A 17,899-nucleotide genomic window follows, 5' to 3' on the forward strand; every position below is an offset into this window, starting at 1 on the left:
AAACACACGAGATCAAAACCAACGACATATATTAAAGTTAACCCCAGTCAGATGTTTTATAATTACAGCATCATAAACAAAACAAAGGCTAAAACAATAAAACACTTTTTTTTAAAAATGTTTCAAGTTCCACAGTAGCCATAAAGAACAGAGAGAGAAAAATAACACCTTAGAGAAGCACCGGCCTCGTCACTTGCTACAGACGGACAGCTCAATCCACGTGTCTTCAGATTTTGGTCTATCAAGGCGTGAGCGACGTCGCCACGTTTAGACGCTGGTACGACATTCTGAGATTACGATTTTTAAGTGAACAGTTCAGAGAGACAGATTGCGTCGTTTTTGACACGTGATGTCAGCTCATTTGGCTTTATGCTTAATGTCGCCCTCTTTGAGATAAAACACAACCGGACAAAGCAGACATGATGTTCTGTAATGTGTAAAGTGCAGCGTTTACACAATATCTTAAAATAAAAAAACACAGCGTCTAACAAATCAATTGCATATTGCTAAAATAATATTGTACATAATGAAAACAAAAAAATCAAACCCTATAATCAGGCTTAAATATATGTCGTCAGTAGTCAAACTCTTTCTTGATCTTCACCTCTCACTAACTGTGAATCAAGGTGAACCTGGCAAGGCAAAACAATACAAAATGCCTTACATGCCCTGTACGCGCCTATTGATGTTGATATGCAGATTTTAGCTTTGCATTGCGGTTTCATTAACATATACAGTACACTTGTTTATTTAAAACAAGAGGAAGGGAGCAGTGATGAAGACCCTGATTACCGAAAACGAATGCACGGTCAACACCATCAGGATCATTAATCCTTTGCCAGCTAGTATAACAACCCGAAAGCAAAGAAAACTTACGGAGCAACATTTGTGATTTATCTTTATCTTTCTTTAGCGCCAATTCAAAGTAAAACCACTGGTAACTCTCTTTATTATTTAAAGGAATGGTTTTATGTTTTTGGGAAATAGGCTTTTTTACGAGTAAGAACATCATTGTCAAGATCATTGTCATTCTCATGTCTGTTTGGTAAATATGAAACTACAGCCAGTTACTTTGGAATTAGCTTAGCACACTAAGCAACAGTTAGCTAGCTCTGCCTGAATGAAACAAAAACAAACCTTCCAGCATTTCTAAATATCAGTCATGTTTTATCCTGTTGGTTTAAGAAAAAACTAAGTGTAAAGCAACAAGCTACGTTTATGTTTTTTCGGTCAAACCCCAGAGTACTTTTCGCTAGACAGAACCGGGCTGGCTGTTTACCCATCTTTCAAGGCTTTATGCTAGGCTAACCTAAGCTAAGCAATTGCTGGCTGTAGCTTTATTTCTATTGTAGTGACATAAAACATTCCTGTCCTACTATCCACAAGAAAGCATATTTCCCAAATTGTTAAATTATATCTTTAAAATATCGTTACATGTGTCTAAGACAAAACTCTAGACATCACATTTGATCCTGGACAGCCTTAGAGCTGTGACAGGCAAACAGGTGGTGAATGAAGGTCAATGTAATAAAAATAGGTCTATTAAACCACCTGTTAAACAATAATATAAACATGCTGAGGAAAATGGAGATGTTTTATCAAAAGGAAAACACGTATTTGAATCCAGGTTCCACAAAAACAATGTCTGTTTCACAGCAGGGTCCTCACCCTGCTTGTGTCTGGATGACACCACACACACGTGGGTCAATTTGAGTCAATAGACAGGGTAAAAAAGAAATTCTACTTTTTGTTCAACTTGCATTTGCTTCATAAAAATTCATTCCTCAGTGCTTCCATTGTCATTTTTGTATCTAACCCTAAGTATCTGAAAATGTTTGAGTCTCATGCTCAGTTAGTCTGCACAGGAACTCTGAGCAGAGACTGAGTTTATTCTACTGAGGAAAAGTAGAAAACCTCCTCGGGCTCTACCCTCTCATCTAATCTACAACTACTCTACATTTACTACTTATTTAAGTCCCTTTTTCTCATCCATACGCCCACCATTTGGTTAAAAACAAAAGCTTTGTTTGATCGATAATTTACACAGATAATCATTGAAAATCAAAGTTACAATGTACAAGATGCTTGTCAAAATAAATTGAGATGTGTTTATCAGTCTAAAAGATATTTAAAAAAAGATCCATTGTCACGATTTGTTCTGCTTTGGATAAAAAAATCCATCAGTACAGTTCTCCACAGGTTATTCCTATATGTCGCTGTGGTAAATAACCCATTTTTCACACCGGAAACGGCCTTAAACAGTGAAACCAGTTATCCACCGCTCTCCATTGCAAATTCCCTGCTGAGAGCCGACGCTGTAAAGCGGACTGCAGCAGGAGCAATAATGATCAGACTAACTTTCCCACAACACAGGAGAGTCGTACAGAAAATAACCAGCCGTCAAATAACTTAAGTTCACATTTGGATATAAATTATATAAATTCAAATTTCTGAAGCAATATGTTAAGATTTTAGTTAAAGAAACTAATTTCTACCCACTGCTTTGCCTAACAACATACTGTTTCTAATCTACAGAAAGAAGATTTATTTATTTAATAAAACCTTAATGCAGCTTAAGTGCATTGAGACTGCTTTTTATACTCAAACGTTTGCGTTTTTACAATTCTGAAAAGTGACAATTAGATAATGTGAGATGGAATTTTTCCCAGTTTCTGATCAACCGTTGACAATAAAAGTTGAATTAAATAATAGTTACTATGCTATTTCTCTTTTGCTAACTCGCCCAAAATGTCAGCTGTTGTCCCCCCCCAACTGTTTACCAGATTATCACAAGTTTCTTATTTCATGTTTTTTAAAACTGCTGTATTAAAATGTCATAAATCACATTGTTTCATGTGTGTACTCGACTTCTCTTGTTGACCTCTTTTTGTAACACACATACAGATTTTGTATCATCACCCTCCAGCAGCCCTGTATGACATCAGATTGTATATATATATATATATATATAAAATCCTTGTCAAAGGGTTTGAACATGGCTTATCTTTTAAATACCTCCTCAAGGAAAAGATCACCATAATGTTTTCTACTAATTACCGTACAGCATCAAGAAGTTAGTTGATAGTCATTTTCTTTCCCCTTGGAACACTGGAAAATGTAGTTTTGTTTCTCTGAATGATTTACAGAGATGTAGTGTAGAAATTTCCAGTCTTTGTTATGTAATTTTGTCACAGTCTTTTACAAAATGAACTCCAGTTTCCTCTTTGTGAAATCTAATTTTACACTTTCTTTTTAGTGAGGTTGTTGTACAGACAGATGTACCTGATGTATTCATCATAAATTTACTTTTATAAACTAGTGTTGTTATATGCGTGTCACTCCTTCACCCCTGAGTAGTCGAGGCTGTGAGAGGCCAATGTGTTTGTGGTTGTGTGTGTGTGTGCGTATTATGTGTAACCGAGTCTATAGGTGCGTCACTCTGTGTTGTTGACGCTGTAGGGCGGTGGGGGGTCCATGCTGTGTTCAGAGGAGGGAGTTGGGGTCCCTGGGGGTCCAGAGGAGGGGGTCGGCGAGGCTGGAGGCTCCTCAGAGTCAGAGTTCTCCAACGAGAGGTCGTCTACCAGCGCTCTGCGTCCACGCATCGCCAGGGGCAACGGAGCACGCCTGGATAAGGAGAGAGACGGAGTTACAGTTTGTCCTGCTGTGAAACAGTAGAGTGTATCTCTGAAAACTACTCGTATCTTCATCATTTTCCTTATAACCATCATGTGTAAAGGATATTTTTGAGTAGTGTGTACAGTTTTTCTTTCTTATGTTTATTTTTATTTGCAAATTGTCTGACGTTACTGCTCTGCATTCCTCTGCAAATCACCAAGACGGATTAAGTGTTTAACATTTTGACTGAAGACAAAACTGATTATTAAGTCCACTCACTGTTGCCCAACACCTTATTTTGAAAATATTTTTGATGATATAGAGCCATTTTGAGACTTTTTAAGCTACTCCTGTTTGTCACAGAGATACCATCTTTGCTGGCAGAATTTTGAAAGAGAAATATGAAATCCTTCCGTTGAACATCAACATTTGCTCAGCTTGCCTATCAGTCACATACTTCCAGAGTCAAAATCTATTTATTTGGCAAGAGGATAGAAGCCACTTTGACTTCATCAGGATTCAGCAAAAACCTTTCCCCTCAGAAACGTCTGTAGGTAAACTTCCAGTTCTAGGTCTGACTAACTGTAAATGACAGACTAGAAACAGACTTTAAAAAAAACCGTAGCGAATTTGAATGTCTTGCATTTTTTCTTGACAAATTACTTTAAAATTAAGTAATTAAAAGTTGTTAAAAACCAACAAAAAAGCTGATTGTGTCAGTCATAAGGCAGGTGAGAGTTAAGCCACAACGATAATTGTAGACTCACCTACATGATATCTGTTGTGCAACTAAAGATTGAATGTGCAAAAATAAAAACAATAAAAAACATCCAACACAAAGATGTACAAAAAGAACAGTTTGTGTGCATTAAACCTCCACCCATTAACCACAGACAAAGAAACATGACACACACATTGACCTACTGCTCTGGTCTCCATTCAGGAAGGCTGAGTGATGTTGTGATGGACACAGATGGACAGTTTGTCAGTGTTAGATGGACACAAACAGATGCAACAAAAGAGCACAACAAAACAAATCATATCGAGTTAATGGGGGGTTAAAAACAAACAAAACAACCATAAATGATGATCAAACAAACAGAAAACCCACACATACACACACAGACAAACACACACACGGATACCTGAGCTGGCTGCGTAGAGTGGTGATCTCTCTAGCCATGCTCTGACTGGCATCTGTGAGCTCCTCCAGCTCTCTCTGCAGCTTCCTCTTCTGGGCGTTGGAGCGAGAGTTGTCCTCCTCCACCTCCTCCAGCTGCCTCTTCAGCTGCTTCAGGCGGACCATCGATTTATCCACCTACGAGGAGGAGGAAAGTGGGAGGATTAAGGAGAAGTGTTGGAAAAGGATGGGGCGTATTGCAGAGGTGAGACACCGGAGGGGAAGAGAGAGGGGAACAAGCAGATATATAAAGAGAGGGATTAGTTTGGGAACAGGAGGGCTGATGGGGATCAGCAGTCAGATTAAACCTGGCAGATTATCACCAATAATGTTTTGGTGGAAGAGGCAGTGTCTCTGTGGGGGATGATGGATTTGTTTTTCGGAGTGGAATACACTCTATTTTCCAAAAGAACACACAGATGCCGGGGCGAGATTAGGATTATGTTAGACTGAGCTGGATAAATCAGTCATTTTAGGATGATTTTTCAACACTCTCTTTGTGCGCTGAGTCGCAATTAAAGCAGCGAGTTTACCTGACCTGACCCTCACTGAATAACTATTTCATGCTTAGTCTCTGGCTGTGTATGCAGTTGTGGATAATGTCTTACCTGTTCTCTGTACTGGTCTGCATGTCTCCTCTCGTCCTCCGACTGCATCATCACCTCCTTCAGTTTCTTCTCTGTCTTTCGCACCAGTTTGTTGGCAATGGCTCGTTCCCTGAGGAATAGAAAAATGTGTTTTAAAACGGGTACCTGTCACACAAAACAATTCAAGATCATCATATCTATTTGTATTTAAGGTAACTCTGCTGGTTGAGGCGGAACTACTGTTCACCCCTTATGCTACATTGGTGGAGATAGCTGACCAGCCCTGAAATTGGTCATTCAAGGTGTTTAATTAAATGTATGTTGTCTAAAATCATTCACAGTGTGGTTTGTGTGGGCAAAAAGAAAGAAACAGAAACAGGGAGCTGTAATGGACACAAACAACCCTTCCCTACTATTACTATAGGTTATTGTATTTGTTCTACATGTGTGAAAATCATTGCATGAGGTAAATTAATTTGTACTTTGAAATTGAGAAAGTAACCTTTAGTATAGTGTAGACCTTTTAGTGGACATTTTTTATTGACCTTTGAATATGGCACCTTATTATTATTAATTTATTTAAATGATTTGTTTAAGTCTGTTCTTAAAAACAAAACAAAAGAAAAGAAGTGCATAGCCTTCTTAAAGAGTATTTCTTCTGAACATATCTTCTATTATCTGTACTAAGGCATGTGTCTGTGTCTCTCACTGTCTCTCCTGCTCCAGCTGCTCCTCCATAGAGTCGATCTTGGCCTCCAGGGCTGCGACGCTGAGTCGGTGTTTGCCCCTCACGGCTCCCTCCATCTCCCCCAGGCGACTCTTCAGCTCCTTGTTCTGCCTCTCCAGCTGCTCCCGGGCCGCCTCTGCCTTCTGGGCCAAAGTTCTCTCTCCCTGCAGCTGCACGGTCAGAGTCTCCACCTGGATGCGGGCACATGAGCAGCAATGAGGATGTGTACTGACATGCATGTCATGGTTAGACAGAGATAGAGGTGGATGTGTGTGTGCAGGTACCACGTATCACCGTACCTGTAGGGCAGTCTTCCTCTGTCTCTCCGACATCAGCTCAGCGTTACTCTGCTCCTCCTCCAGCTCCTCCTCCAGCTGACTGACTCGTGCCTCTAACCTCCGCTTCTCTTCAAACAGCACATTCCTGGACAAACATCACATCTAAGTCCACATACAAAACAACACGGATTAACAAAGTCTATCTGTAGTGAAGGGACACTGACTTTCCAGAGCTGCTGTTGACCATCTCATCGGCCATCTCGTCTCTCTCCTGCTGAGCCTGTCTCCTCTGCCTGTCTGATACAGAGAGCTCCTACACAGGCAAACAAACACAGATGGGGTTTTAAAAACTTCAGAAAATATTATATCATTATATTTTTACTGAATTTCAGTTAAATAAACGTACCTCAGTGAACTGCAGGACCTCTGCTTCCAGAGTTTGGATCCTCTTTTCGTTGTCCTTGGATTGTGCCATCACCTCATCCCGGGACAACCTGCTCTCCTCTAGCTCGCGCAGAACTTCCTTCATTTGACCCTGTGACAAAAAAGAGACATTTTATAGGACAATGTAGGCTATTAATGAGATGAGAAAATCTATGTTTATGGGTAGCAAAAACTATTTACCTGCAGCCTCCGTAGCTGTTTCATAGCGTCCTCTTTCCCGCGCGTGGTAGTCTCCACCTGGGCCTCCGCATCCTGCAGTTCTGCTTCCAGCTGCTTCTTGGATGACACAGCCTGAGACCGCTGACTCCTCTCTTCCTCCAGCTGGATCTCCAACTCCCTCACCTGGCAAAGGACAAAGGAAAAGAACATGTTGTGTGATTTGGAGAGAGGAAGAGCAACAGCACATTCTGTGAGCTCATCTCTCCCTCCTCTCTACCTGTTTGCTGAGCGCCCTCCTCTTCTCCTCTCCCTTCTCCTCGTTGGTGCTTATCTCCCTCTCAAACTGGGCCTTGAGTGCCTGCAGGTTGACCTCCAGCCTCAGCCTCGAGTTCTCCGCCTCCGTCAGTTCCTCCTCAAGCTCCTGCGTCTGAATTCGCAGGTTCTGTGCTTCAGCGTCTAAGCTCCTGCGGGTTCGCTCCAGTTCATGGACCTGATGCAAAAGCAGAGAGGAGACGGTGACTCACTGAGGATTGAGACAGAAACATAACAAAGGAATCCCACGAGAAGGAGTCTTACATTCTTGCCGACGTCGTCCTGCTGGTTAACAAGCTGTTCCATTTCCAGACGGAGCTGCTTGTTGGCCCTCTCTAGCTCTTCCCTTCCTTCCTGCGCCTCCTACTCACAGAAACACAAGAAGAGAATGAATCACCACGATCACAGGTACATAAAAACACATTTTGTTCAGTCTACTCTCAGTTGGTTTACCTGCAGGGCTCGGGAAAGGGCCATATGTCTGGTCTCTTTCTCTCGGCTGTCTGCTTCTGCCCGGTCCTTTTCCTCTGCCAGCCGAGCGCTTACCGCTTTCTCCTCCGCCAGACACTGAGGGGGTGAGAGAGACAAAGTGAAAAGGTCAGGAGAAGATGTCTCAGAGAGATGTTAGCAGCTTGTGCTTGGACACAATCTGACCTGGTCAAACTTCTTCTGCCTCTTCTCCAGGGCCGTGCAGTTCTGCCTCTCTCTCTGTAGAGCGAGGGTCATGTCCTCGATCTCCTCCCTCAGTCGCTCCCTTTGCCTCTCCACCCTCTCCTTCTCCTCCTCCTTCTGACGCTCCCTTGCGACGGCGCTGTCCAGCTCTCTCTGGAGTTTCCTGCGCGTCTCCTCTCCGGCTTCCACGGCCGTGTTCACCTCCTCCGACTGCTTACGAAGCTCTGCCAGCTGAAGGAGAAAGGGGTTAATAATTCATAATAGTGATGTTGATTCTACGTTTTTGGAAATTGTGAATTATAAGGGGGTGATAGAATATGGGGAACTGATACATGATTTTCTCTGATATACCTGCTGGGCATGAGTCTGAATCTGCCGGGTTAACTCTTTGGCTCTCTCCTCCTCTTCCTCCAGTCTCTCCATCAGTCCGTTCTTTTCCTCCTCCAGCGCTCGTACCCTCGAGCCCAGAGTCATCTTTTGACGACTCTCATCCTGCAGTTGTTCCTGAGACAGAAAACAAAAAATTTGTAAAGTGTTTATCAACCAAGACATTCTCCTAAAGATGTTTTTAAAAAGTGTAATTATTCTCTCGAGTTTTCTGTGGTTGTGGTCTAATGAAGCCCAATCCTCTGCTGAGTGTGTTACCTTTGCATCATTCAGCTGGCTCTCCAGGCTGCTGACCTCTTTCACCAGCCGAAGGGATTTGGTGTCAGAGGTGGACACACTGCCGCTGAGATTCTCAATCTCGCACTGAAAAAAAGACAGAGTGGATAAGTTTACCTGAACTAATACAGAAGGATCCCTTTACTGCAGAACTTCAATCTGAATTGGTGAAGTTCAAAACATACAAAGCCACACCTATTTAACCAGACAAATGAATTAACAACTGGACAAGTAAATCTTTGATTTGATATCAGTGTGTTGTATCCATTTGCACCTGTAGCTTGTGCAATTTCTCTTCTTTCTCCTCCCGCTCTCTGTCGGCCTGAGTCAGGCGGGCGCTGACCTCCTGCAGCTGACTCTCGGCCCTCTTGCGACCCCTTTCGCTCTCCGTGCGGCCCGCTTGGAGGCTCTTAAGTTCGGCGCTCATATTCTGCCTCTCTTCGTCCAGCACTGATTTGGCCTTCTCGAGGGACTGACGTGCCTGAAAGATGGATAGGACACCGGATGAGTGACATGTTTACACGTGCACGTACAAGTCTTTACGTGTGTGTGTGTTGTGTTCCTCTTACTCTCTTGCTATTGTCCAGCTGTTCCTGAAGGTTGTCTATGGCAGAGCTGTGTTTGACTCGGAGTTCTGATAGCTGGGCCTCGTGGCGGCGAGTCTCGTCTTCTACACATCGCTGGAGATCATTTAACTCCGCCTCCCGACGAGACCTGTGTAGATAGGAAGAGGGTCAAAGGTGCGAAATCTTGTCTTTTATAATGATTTATTTTTCAGTCCTGATCAAAATGGAACAATCAGAGCCTAAATGTATGTGTGGATCATTTACCTGAGCTCTTGCTGGGCAGCTGTGGTGTCCAGAGTGTCCTCCAGCTCCGTTCTCAAAGCCTCCAGCTCCTCCCCCAGGTCTCGCCTCTGTTTCTCCGCCCGCTCTCTCATCCCTCGCTCATTCTCCACTTCCTCCTTCAGCTCAGACACCTGGGACATGGCCTCCCTCAGCGCCCTCTGAGCCTCTGCACGGCGTGCTCCTTCTTCCTCCAACCTGACAAAAACAGAGAAACATTTTTTTGTTTTCTGCTTATGGTCATGCACAACTAAAACAAAGAAAGTAAAAGGTGTAGTGTGTGAGATCTTTAATGTGGCTTTATTTGTGTTTCTGCGTCTATCACGTGTCGTCCTCTCACCGGCCCTGCAGGGTGGTGATTTCCTTCTCCTTCTGGGCCAGACTGCCCCTCAGCTCGGCGGACAGCATACCCAGGTCTGACAGCTGCTCCTGGGCCTCCACCGTGTCGTTCTCCATCCTCCTCTTCCACTTCTCCTGCTCCAAGCGAGCCTGCTCCTCACGCTTCAGCCGCTCTGCACACGGTCGTAGTTGATGGTTTATTTGTGTTGTGGTATTTCTTAATTTTTTGTTCATACTTTTGTTTCTGGTTTATATTGAAATAATAATGACTTGTCATGCTTCTACAGGCTAAATAAATGTATTGCATTTTATTTCACTATTTTACAGTTGTGACTTTCAAAAATACTCATAGAAACACATGTAGGTTGCCTGTGTAATGACATTTACCCTCTAGATCTGCGATGACAGCATCCTGTTTGTTCTTGAGTTTGTTGAGACTTTTGGATTTCTCCTCTTCCTCAGTCAGCTGATCCGTCACCTCGCTCAGACGCTCTTCAAACTGTTTCTTCTCCTGCTCAGAGAAAAATAACAACATTGCATTGGATCATGAAACATGTATAAATATGTACACAACGACGCACAAAACAAACACAGAAGATGATTCAGGTGTAATGTGATGCCCACCTTGCTGAGTCGGTCTCTCTGCTCCACTGCAGTCAGCAGGTCCGTTTCCAGACTCTTCACTTTGGTCTCCAAGGTAACCTTCTCCAGCAGGAGGCGCTGTCGGGCACTTTCCTCCTCCTCTAGCTGCTCCTCCAGGTCCTGACAAGATGATACAATTTAAGTTACATGCAGGGAACGAAAAAAAGATCAAATTTTCAGAATCATTTATTTCCCTTTTCTCCTTACCTGAATATTCTGCTGCATCCTCTTCTTCTCATTGGCCAACTGCGTGCCTCTCTCCTCCTCTTCCTCCAATCGAGTCTCCATCTCGCTCAGCACCTCCTCCAGCTCCTGTTTCCGACTGGCCAACCGCGCCCTCATCTCCTCCGCCTCCGCAAACAGCTCTGCCTCTGCTTGCAGCTGGTCAGCCAGCACAGACTTTTCCTCGACCAGCTAGAAGGTGTACAGGAGAGGAGGAAGAGGTGAGTGAGGCACTGATTAATAGTGTGGGGTTTTTATTGTAGGGTAGACAGCAGAACAAGATGGAGGTTTGTTTACCTGAGCATGTTTCTTGTCCAGCTCTGTGTAGTCCTGCTCCACTCGGGTGAGGTGTTCCTTGGCCTTCTGGAGGTCGGCCTCCCTAACCTGGATCTCCTCATCCTGCCGGGTCACCTGCAGCAGGGGCTTCACCTGGTCGGCACAGGGTCAGAGGTCAATTCCTGCATCTCTTATGATTTCCTTTTTTTTTCATTCCTTTGTCAAAGATCTAAAGTCAATGTATGGATCATACAACATATTGCTCAATAACCCAATCAAGTTTTTATAGTTCATATTTTTGTTTATTGTGAGCATGGATGTAAAATATTTTCCTTCCTGCACAAACTAATAATTATATCTCTTTTATATTTGCGGTCACATTTCAGCAGAATTTTAAATAATATGCTAGTTTGTTTGACTAGTACAATTAAAGATAAATTCAATCAAAAAGAGAAAACTATTAAACTGAAGCTCTACAGCAGTGTCAGAGATCACCCTTGGCTGAGTTTCTCGTTTATTTTACATCTATGTGCCTCACTGTATAACTCCTACCTTGGTGAACAGCCGCCACCACTGCCAGTTCCTGAGTTTGAGGTAAGCGGCACAGTTCCTCTGCATCACCCTCAGAGCGCTCATCTGCTGCTGCTTCTTCAGGAAGGCTCTGAGGAGTAAAAAAACAATACAATTAATAAGCAAAACGATATGTGTGTGTTCCTGACATCTATAGGTAGTGGCTATGTTTCAAACAAAACTTCAAATATTTCAGGTATAGCTCTTATGTACTACGTCTTGTATACTATAACTTCCTTTGTGCATTAAACATGTTATACAAATAAACTGACCTCTAATTAGTTAGCCTCCGTTGTTAAATATAACTTATAATTCATGTCCTTTACAGGCCAAATACCTGTCAATGTTGTTTAAAGAGTCACTGATATGGGCTGGCAAAGGATTAAATATTAATGCTCCTTTAAGAGGGAAAAGCAAAACTGCCTCCAGACTAGCAGCAAGCAACTTCTCCTGAGAGAGAAATCCCTTTAGTGTTAGATGTTTGTCGACTCATATCCCTTAAGATTGATTCAGTAAGAAAGTGACTAGCTGATGATAAATAAACAAAGGCAATTATTGTGTAACACATGTTTAAAACCAACAGGAGCATCATTTTAACCTCTGTATGTTTGCTGATGTTTAAAATTAGATACTGCTCTTACTTGCGGGCGAGGTAGCCCCTGGAGGCGCTCTGGAAGCGAATGATGGTGTCTGTGATCTTCAGGTCCCTCTCTTCCTCCAGGTGAGCCAGGACTCCAGCTCTGAAGAACACTTTACTCTGACCGACCCTGAACAGGTTGAGATCCAGCTCCAAAGCTCTGATCTGAACAAGGAAACAGTGGTTGCAGTTTTCCACCATTTCAATCTTTATACAGTAAGTTGTATTCTCACAGCTCCAGAAAAAAAGACTCACCATCAGCTCTGATGCCTGCTTGCCATCCATGAATGTGCGAGGAATAGCATTAGGTGTCAGGATCTCATATCTGGAATACAAATGTGGTTTTGTAAATATTGAGTGTTCGGTCTGAGGATGTGTAAAAAGTGTAATAAACAGGAGAAAGGGCACACACACACAATCACACACACACACCTCTGTCTGAACTCCTGGAATGGGATTCGGTTAGGGAAGCCTTGTCTGCAGATTCGGATCCCCTCCAGAACGCCATTACACCTTAGTTGGTCCAAAACCAGGTTAGGGGCCAGCTTGCCAGCCTGACCACATTAAAGGGACAAGAATGGACATTTTAAATCAAACAGTTCTTATTTTTTCCACCTGCTTTTTGTGTGTTTTGGTTTTAACCTGTGTCTACATGAGGATCCCTCTCCTCCTCCTACAGTCCACCTGTCTTACCCTCTTCTCGTGGTTTGGAATGATGCAGCGGAGGAAGTTGGGGTTGGTGTTCCTCAGAGTTGCCATCAGCTTTGTGAGAGACTCCTTGTACAGCTGACCAACAGTCCTGAACATCCCCTTCTTCGTCTTCAGGCCTGACCCTCCGAACGAGACCGGCCCGCTGCTCTCGCCTATCGACACCTGGTCCTGACTCACGATCCTGTCCACTGGACGCAAGCATAGAGCGGGCCCTCAGTTAAGCGGAGAATAAACAGCGATTGCCCGATTTGATGATGTTAATGCCACACTATTGGACTTGTAATCTCAGAACTACTTACACATCTGCTATCAAGTCTTTGCACAGATGATATCAGATGGTAGAGGAGTTCATTAAAGATGCAACGATATTGTGTCAAAGTCAATACTAACAGTATCCTTTTGCTCACCCATATTTGCCAGTGAGATACACATACACAGTCTTAATACAGGGCAGGTGAAAACACATTTTCAACCTTCACCTGTTAGTTTGGGCATGTCTCAACAGGCATAACTGCAAATCTGTCTCATGATTTAATTCCTCCTTATTTGCCAATTTTCTTGAGCGAAATACTAATAGACCAATATTGAAGTGGCTTTTCAAGCTATTTATGTTAGTATTGTATAACTTTATATGTTGCATCTCCAGAGCTCGTTCAGGATCACATTTCTGCCCGGTTGGTTTTCATAAAACCCCTCCAGTGGCAGAGGTTGGTGGAAGCACTTTGCAGCACAACTCTTATGTGATCCTGAATTGGATATTTGTGACTAATCGGGAGCATGCTGCTACCTTTACCTGGACATTTCTACACAGCCTAGATTCATTACTTCTACTCTATACATGGAAAAACTAGATCACACAAGCACAGCACTGTCACTAAGAGGAAGAACTCGGTGAAGAGCAAAGAGAGAACTGAGCAGACAGTGACAACACAAAACAATAACTAACTACATGAAACAGCTCATGACACCACAGCACAACTAAAGGAGCTAGCAGAGGTGGGAGTGAGGAATGTGACACACAGAGGAGGAGTAAAACCTACTGTCGGAGCCATTAGCCTGGATTGTGGCATAGGAATCAAAGAAGTATACACGAGGAAGAGTTTGAATATCTGATGCAGGAAGAAGGAAGGGAGGCAGAAGAGGAAAGGAAAGAAGGAGCCAAAGCAAGCACCGAATTAGTGGAAAGGGAACAGAAGTGGAAAAAAGATCAGAGAAGTGAACACAGGAGAAAACAAGAAGGAGGAATAACAGAGAGAGAGGAGCAGAAAGAGAGAGAGGAGCAGAAAGTGAGAGCCAGCAGATAGATGGGAGAGTTGCAGGATAGATGAAGAGAAGAGAAAGAAATACAGTGAAGTTAGAACATTTTTCAAGCAAAAAATACATTGTTTATACTTGACAAGCTTGGATAAAATAAAGAAAACAGAAATATATGAAGTTGTTGTTAAAGGTACACTTTAAACACACATTTTCACATGAAGTCTACAGATTATAGGTTTACTGTACGTGATTATGAATTAATATAAGTCAGTCTCACCCTCCTTCCAAAGCTCTGACACAAAGTGATCAGAGGACTGGTGGAGAAGAGACGCCACATTGTCGTTCAGAGGGTCCATATTTTTCACTAACCAATCATGTGCCTTGTAGTCCACCTGAGAGACATTAGGGATGGCAGGGGACGTTTCAGTGTATCCCCTTAGATGTGAAATATGGTAAACACAGAAAGATGTTAAGAAATGATGGGATACCTTGCCAGCATAGTGAATGATGGAGAAGTCTGCCTCCCCGCGTGGCTGCTTTGGTTTGAAGAATTTCGGATGTGTGCCTTGCTCAGCGGACACCTTCTCCACAAATGAGCGGTCGGTTGCCCGGGGAAACCAGCACTCTTCATCCAGCAGCGCCAGCACACCAGGCGGGTGGGCCTAACAGAGACATTTATTGTGAGTGAAATCTGGACTTTATAGTTCAAATGACAATGTCTCAAAGCAGAGAGTGTGTGCCCATGATGTTTGTGTTTCTATTAAAGTCCTTTTGTCCACTTTGTGTTCTTCATCTATGGGTGTGGTTGGCTGTGGTAAAGTGAACAGGTCCCACAGGTTGAATATGCAACTACAACTTCCCACACTCACCAAACTATGCACATAACATATATGACAATTATAGACCCTCAGCATCTCATAATTTAACAAGTATTAAAATGTGTATTCACTGGTTTCTCGATGAGGTCAATGCACGGCTGTAAGTCAAGGCCGAAGTCGATAAAGTTCCACTCGATGCCCTCTCGCTGGTACTCCTCCTGCTCCAGGATGAACATGGTGTGGTTGAAGAGCTGCTGCAGCTTCTCGTTGGTGTAGTTGATGCACAGCTGCTCAAAGGAGTTCAGCTGCAGATGAGCAATTTGAGAAAGGAGAAATGTAATGTTAATTATGAGAGAACACCCTAGTAAGACTTTTTGTGACAATACACTTCAACATGCTTCTAAGGTTATCCTCGACCTGATACTATTTGTAACAGGTCCCTAAAAAATAGAAATACAAAGGGAAACTTTTGAAATATGCCTTACAACAAACATATCACAGCAATTGATCATAGGAGATTATTGTTTTTTATAAATGTCCTACCGCATACATAAAACTGACAATCATTATATGAACAAACCTGGAAGATCTCAAATCCAGCGATATCCAGGATGCCTATGAAGGAGGCTCCCTGCCTCTGTCTGCGGTCCAGAGCTCTGTTGATCCTGTGGACCAGCCATCTGAACAGACGCTCATATGATGCCTTTGCTAAGGCCTCCACAGCAAAGTCCGCCTAGAGAGGACGGGTATTCAGTTAAATACACTTCAAATGTTTATCTGTAACAGCAAAAACACCTCTGCACACAAATCGTACCTGTTCTTTGGTCTGGGCCTTCTGCACATACTCTCGACCCACTTTGATTCTGGGAGTGAGGATGGCCCGGGTGAACTCCAGCACGTTGATGCCCAGCAGATGGCACAGTTTCTGAGCGGCTGTGTTATCAGGCATCGAGGCCTGATCGTGGTTCTTCTCCTTCATGAAGGAAATGTTCCCAAATTGGAGCACAGAGGAGATCACCTTAAGCATGGCTGAGGAAAGGTGACACAGAGAGACAGAAGGTGATTAATAGCAGGGATCAAATGTGCAAAAAGCAAACAACTTTCTCTCTTGTCCATTGCTCCTCTCTTACATAGCGACTCCTCTGGGTTGAAGCCCATTATAGCCATGGAGTCCATGGTCTGAGTGAAGTTCTCTGAATCGCTCTGACCAGGGACAGGGATGGAGCCTCCGCTGAGAAAGCGGTACTCATCAGCAGTTCCTAAAAGCAGGTCCGCTATGTAAGGGAAAATAAAGGTTAAACAGAGTGATTGATTTAAGCACTAACAGCATGAATACTACAGGACAAAGATACATTTTTTTGCAGAAACACATACAGTACTTTATGGTTTGTAGTATAGCAGCAATTTACTGTATATTCACATGTTTGAAACTATTGTGAATTGGCTCACCTTTTGTCTCATCTGAAGTTCCACACAGTAGCTGGTAAAAGATGTGGAATGTCCTCTCATCTTTGGCCTGACGGGTGGCCCGGGATTTTTCCAGGAGGTCTGGATTTATTCGGTTATGGAGATACACAGCTGAAACTAGTTATATTTTTCTTTCCACTTTTAGCTTTTAAAATCTGATTATAGCGTATGTAATATTAATGTATACGTTATATTTAAACAACCTTTGATCTATTAGTGCTTCCATAAGTTTCAGAAAGCACCTTAGGACATACAAAATAAACAGAGGGTCACAATAAATGGAAGTCTTTTTGCCTAAAAAGTCAGCATGAAGGAGATAACTAAGACAGCAAGAGGACATCAATCTTTCAAAGACTTTGAAAGTTAGAAAAAGGATACAGGTTTCGATGTTGGCACCGACAATGTACCCCGCCACATCAAAATTAATGCGGATGAATTTACCCTGAAAAACAAATAAAGAGAGGTTTTATGTTTCATTTAAATTGAAGTAAATCACCAAACTGACAATACTGATAGGAGGTAATATAAATATATGAACATTTATCTGTTGGTACACTGTATCTTGTTTGCTCTTACAAATCTAGAGGAGTTGTCATTCTTGACAGTCTTTGCGTTGCCGAAGGCCTCCAGTATGGGGTTGGCCTGCAGCAGCTGTCTCTCCAGCTCGCCCTGAGACACACAGGGGTCGTCGGATCAGATTCACAGCACAACAAAGACAACACCCCCACTAAATACTTCCACAGGGCCCATCCATCTACTAAAATGCACCATATAACCCTGCTCTTCTTCGAGTTACTACTGATGTAGTGTAAAACAGAAGAAGCACTTCACAAAAGGAGCAGTGATGGAAAATGGTGCAATTTAGGGCCCAGAAAAGCATCTGCAAACACACACCATCCCCAGACCCGGGAACAAATGATTCTCAACATCAATGGGATTAATGGGCCTCCATTAGTTTAGCAATCAATAAGGGCATCAATCATGTTTTACATTAAATCCATTACAATTTAATTCCCTACATTATTAAAAGGCAATCTATCAAGAGTCGGTTGAGAACCACTGTTGCAGAAATACACGGGCCGAGGGAAGCCGCAGATTGAGATGCTATCACACACAAGCTACATATTGGCTGGTTGTAGCTGCAATGCATTACTTTATGTTGTCGCATTGCCAATGCAGCAGCTGTTGATGCAGCATCAGCAGCAGCAGCAGCAGCAGCCAGTGATGGGGAGTTACTGTAGCTACAGGATGTATAGGAATGCAGAGAAGCCAACACCAAAGGCACACACACACTCACCAACAGCAGGAGTTCAGCACTTTTTATTGTGCACATGTGAAAAAAATCCCATATTTAAGTGTGTACACTTGTTGACTTGTTACACACACACACACACACACACACACACTGGTGCAACAACACACACACTTACTCACCTGAATCTGCACACATTCAGATTACACACATACACTGTTCAGTG

General features: G+C 43.0%; 1 protein-coding gene across 3 annotated transcripts in view; it reads right to left on the reverse strand.

Annotated features, from left to right (window-relative positions):
• Positions 1 to 12: 12 nt before the first annotated feature.
• Positions 13 to 17,899, reverse strand: part of myh14 (myosin, heavy chain 14, non-muscle) — a 28,230-nt gene continuing 10,343 nt past the window's right edge. Inside the window, exons 8-44 of one of the 3 annotated variants that reach the window (XM_063878962.1) lie at positions 16,998 to 17,090; positions 16,800 to 16,863; positions 16,404 to 16,502; positions 16,085 to 16,228; positions 15,769 to 15,983; positions 15,535 to 15,687; positions 15,086 to 15,259; positions 14,625 to 14,798; positions 14,414 to 14,528; positions 12,862 to 13,067; positions 12,601 to 12,722; positions 12,424 to 12,493; positions 12,173 to 12,333; positions 11,514 to 11,622; positions 10,983 to 11,114; positions 10,671 to 10,877; positions 10,446 to 10,583; positions 10,209 to 10,332; positions 9,823 to 9,994; positions 9,468 to 9,680; positions 9,207 to 9,351; positions 8,912 to 9,118; positions 8,620 to 8,724; positions 8,326 to 8,478; positions 7,957 to 8,205; positions 7,756 to 7,869; positions 7,567 to 7,665; positions 7,268 to 7,480; positions 7,012 to 7,173; positions 6,794 to 6,922; positions 6,612 to 6,700; positions 6,409 to 6,532; positions 6,092 to 6,300; positions 5,404 to 5,512; positions 4,761 to 4,933; positions 4,540 to 4,563; positions 13 to 3,624 (exon numbers count right to left, since the gene is read on the reverse strand). In XM_063878962.1, the coding sequence (XP_063735032.1) occupies positions 3,435 to 3,624; positions 4,540 to 4,563; positions 4,761 to 4,933; positions 5,404 to 5,512; positions 6,092 to 6,300; positions 6,409 to 6,532; positions 6,612 to 6,700; positions 6,794 to 6,922; positions 7,012 to 7,173; positions 7,268 to 7,480; positions 7,567 to 7,665; positions 7,756 to 7,869; positions 7,957 to 8,205; positions 8,326 to 8,478; positions 8,620 to 8,724; positions 8,912 to 9,118; positions 9,207 to 9,351; positions 9,468 to 9,680; positions 9,823 to 9,994; positions 10,209 to 10,332; positions 10,446 to 10,583; positions 10,671 to 10,877; positions 10,983 to 11,114; positions 11,514 to 11,622; positions 12,173 to 12,333; positions 12,424 to 12,493; positions 12,601 to 12,722; positions 12,862 to 13,067; positions 14,414 to 14,528; positions 14,625 to 14,798; positions 15,086 to 15,259; positions 15,535 to 15,687; positions 15,769 to 15,983; positions 16,085 to 16,228; positions 16,404 to 16,502; positions 16,800 to 16,863; positions 16,998 to 17,090 (5,379 nt within the window). In that variant the 3' untranslated portion in view covers positions 13 to 3,434. Of the gene's footprint in view, positions 3,625 to 4,529; positions 4,564 to 4,760; positions 4,934 to 5,403; positions 5,513 to 6,091; positions 6,301 to 6,408; positions 6,533 to 6,611; positions 6,701 to 6,793; positions 6,923 to 7,011; positions 7,174 to 7,267; positions 7,481 to 7,566; positions 7,666 to 7,755; positions 7,870 to 7,956; positions 8,206 to 8,325; positions 8,479 to 8,619; positions 8,725 to 8,911; positions 9,119 to 9,206; positions 9,352 to 9,467; positions 9,681 to 9,822; positions 9,995 to 10,208; positions 10,333 to 10,445; positions 10,584 to 10,670; positions 10,878 to 10,982; positions 11,115 to 11,513; positions 11,623 to 12,172; positions 12,334 to 12,423; positions 12,494 to 12,600; positions 12,723 to 12,861; positions 13,068 to 14,413; positions 14,529 to 14,624; positions 14,799 to 15,085; positions 15,260 to 15,534; positions 15,688 to 15,768; positions 15,984 to 16,084; positions 16,229 to 16,403; positions 16,503 to 16,799; positions 16,864 to 16,997; positions 17,091 to 17,899 lie in introns of all 3 variants that reach the window. The other 2 variants (XM_063878964.1, XM_063878963.1) reach the window with 2 other exon arrangements.

Source organism: Eleginops maclovinus, chromosome 3 (genome assembly GCF_036324505.1).
Source record: "Eleginops maclovinus isolate JMC-PN-2008 ecotype Puerto Natales chromosome 3, JC_Emac_rtc_rv5, whole genome shotgun sequence".
Taxonomy (NCBI): domain Eukaryota; kingdom Metazoa; phylum Chordata; class Actinopteri; order Perciformes; family Eleginopidae; genus Eleginops; species Eleginops maclovinus.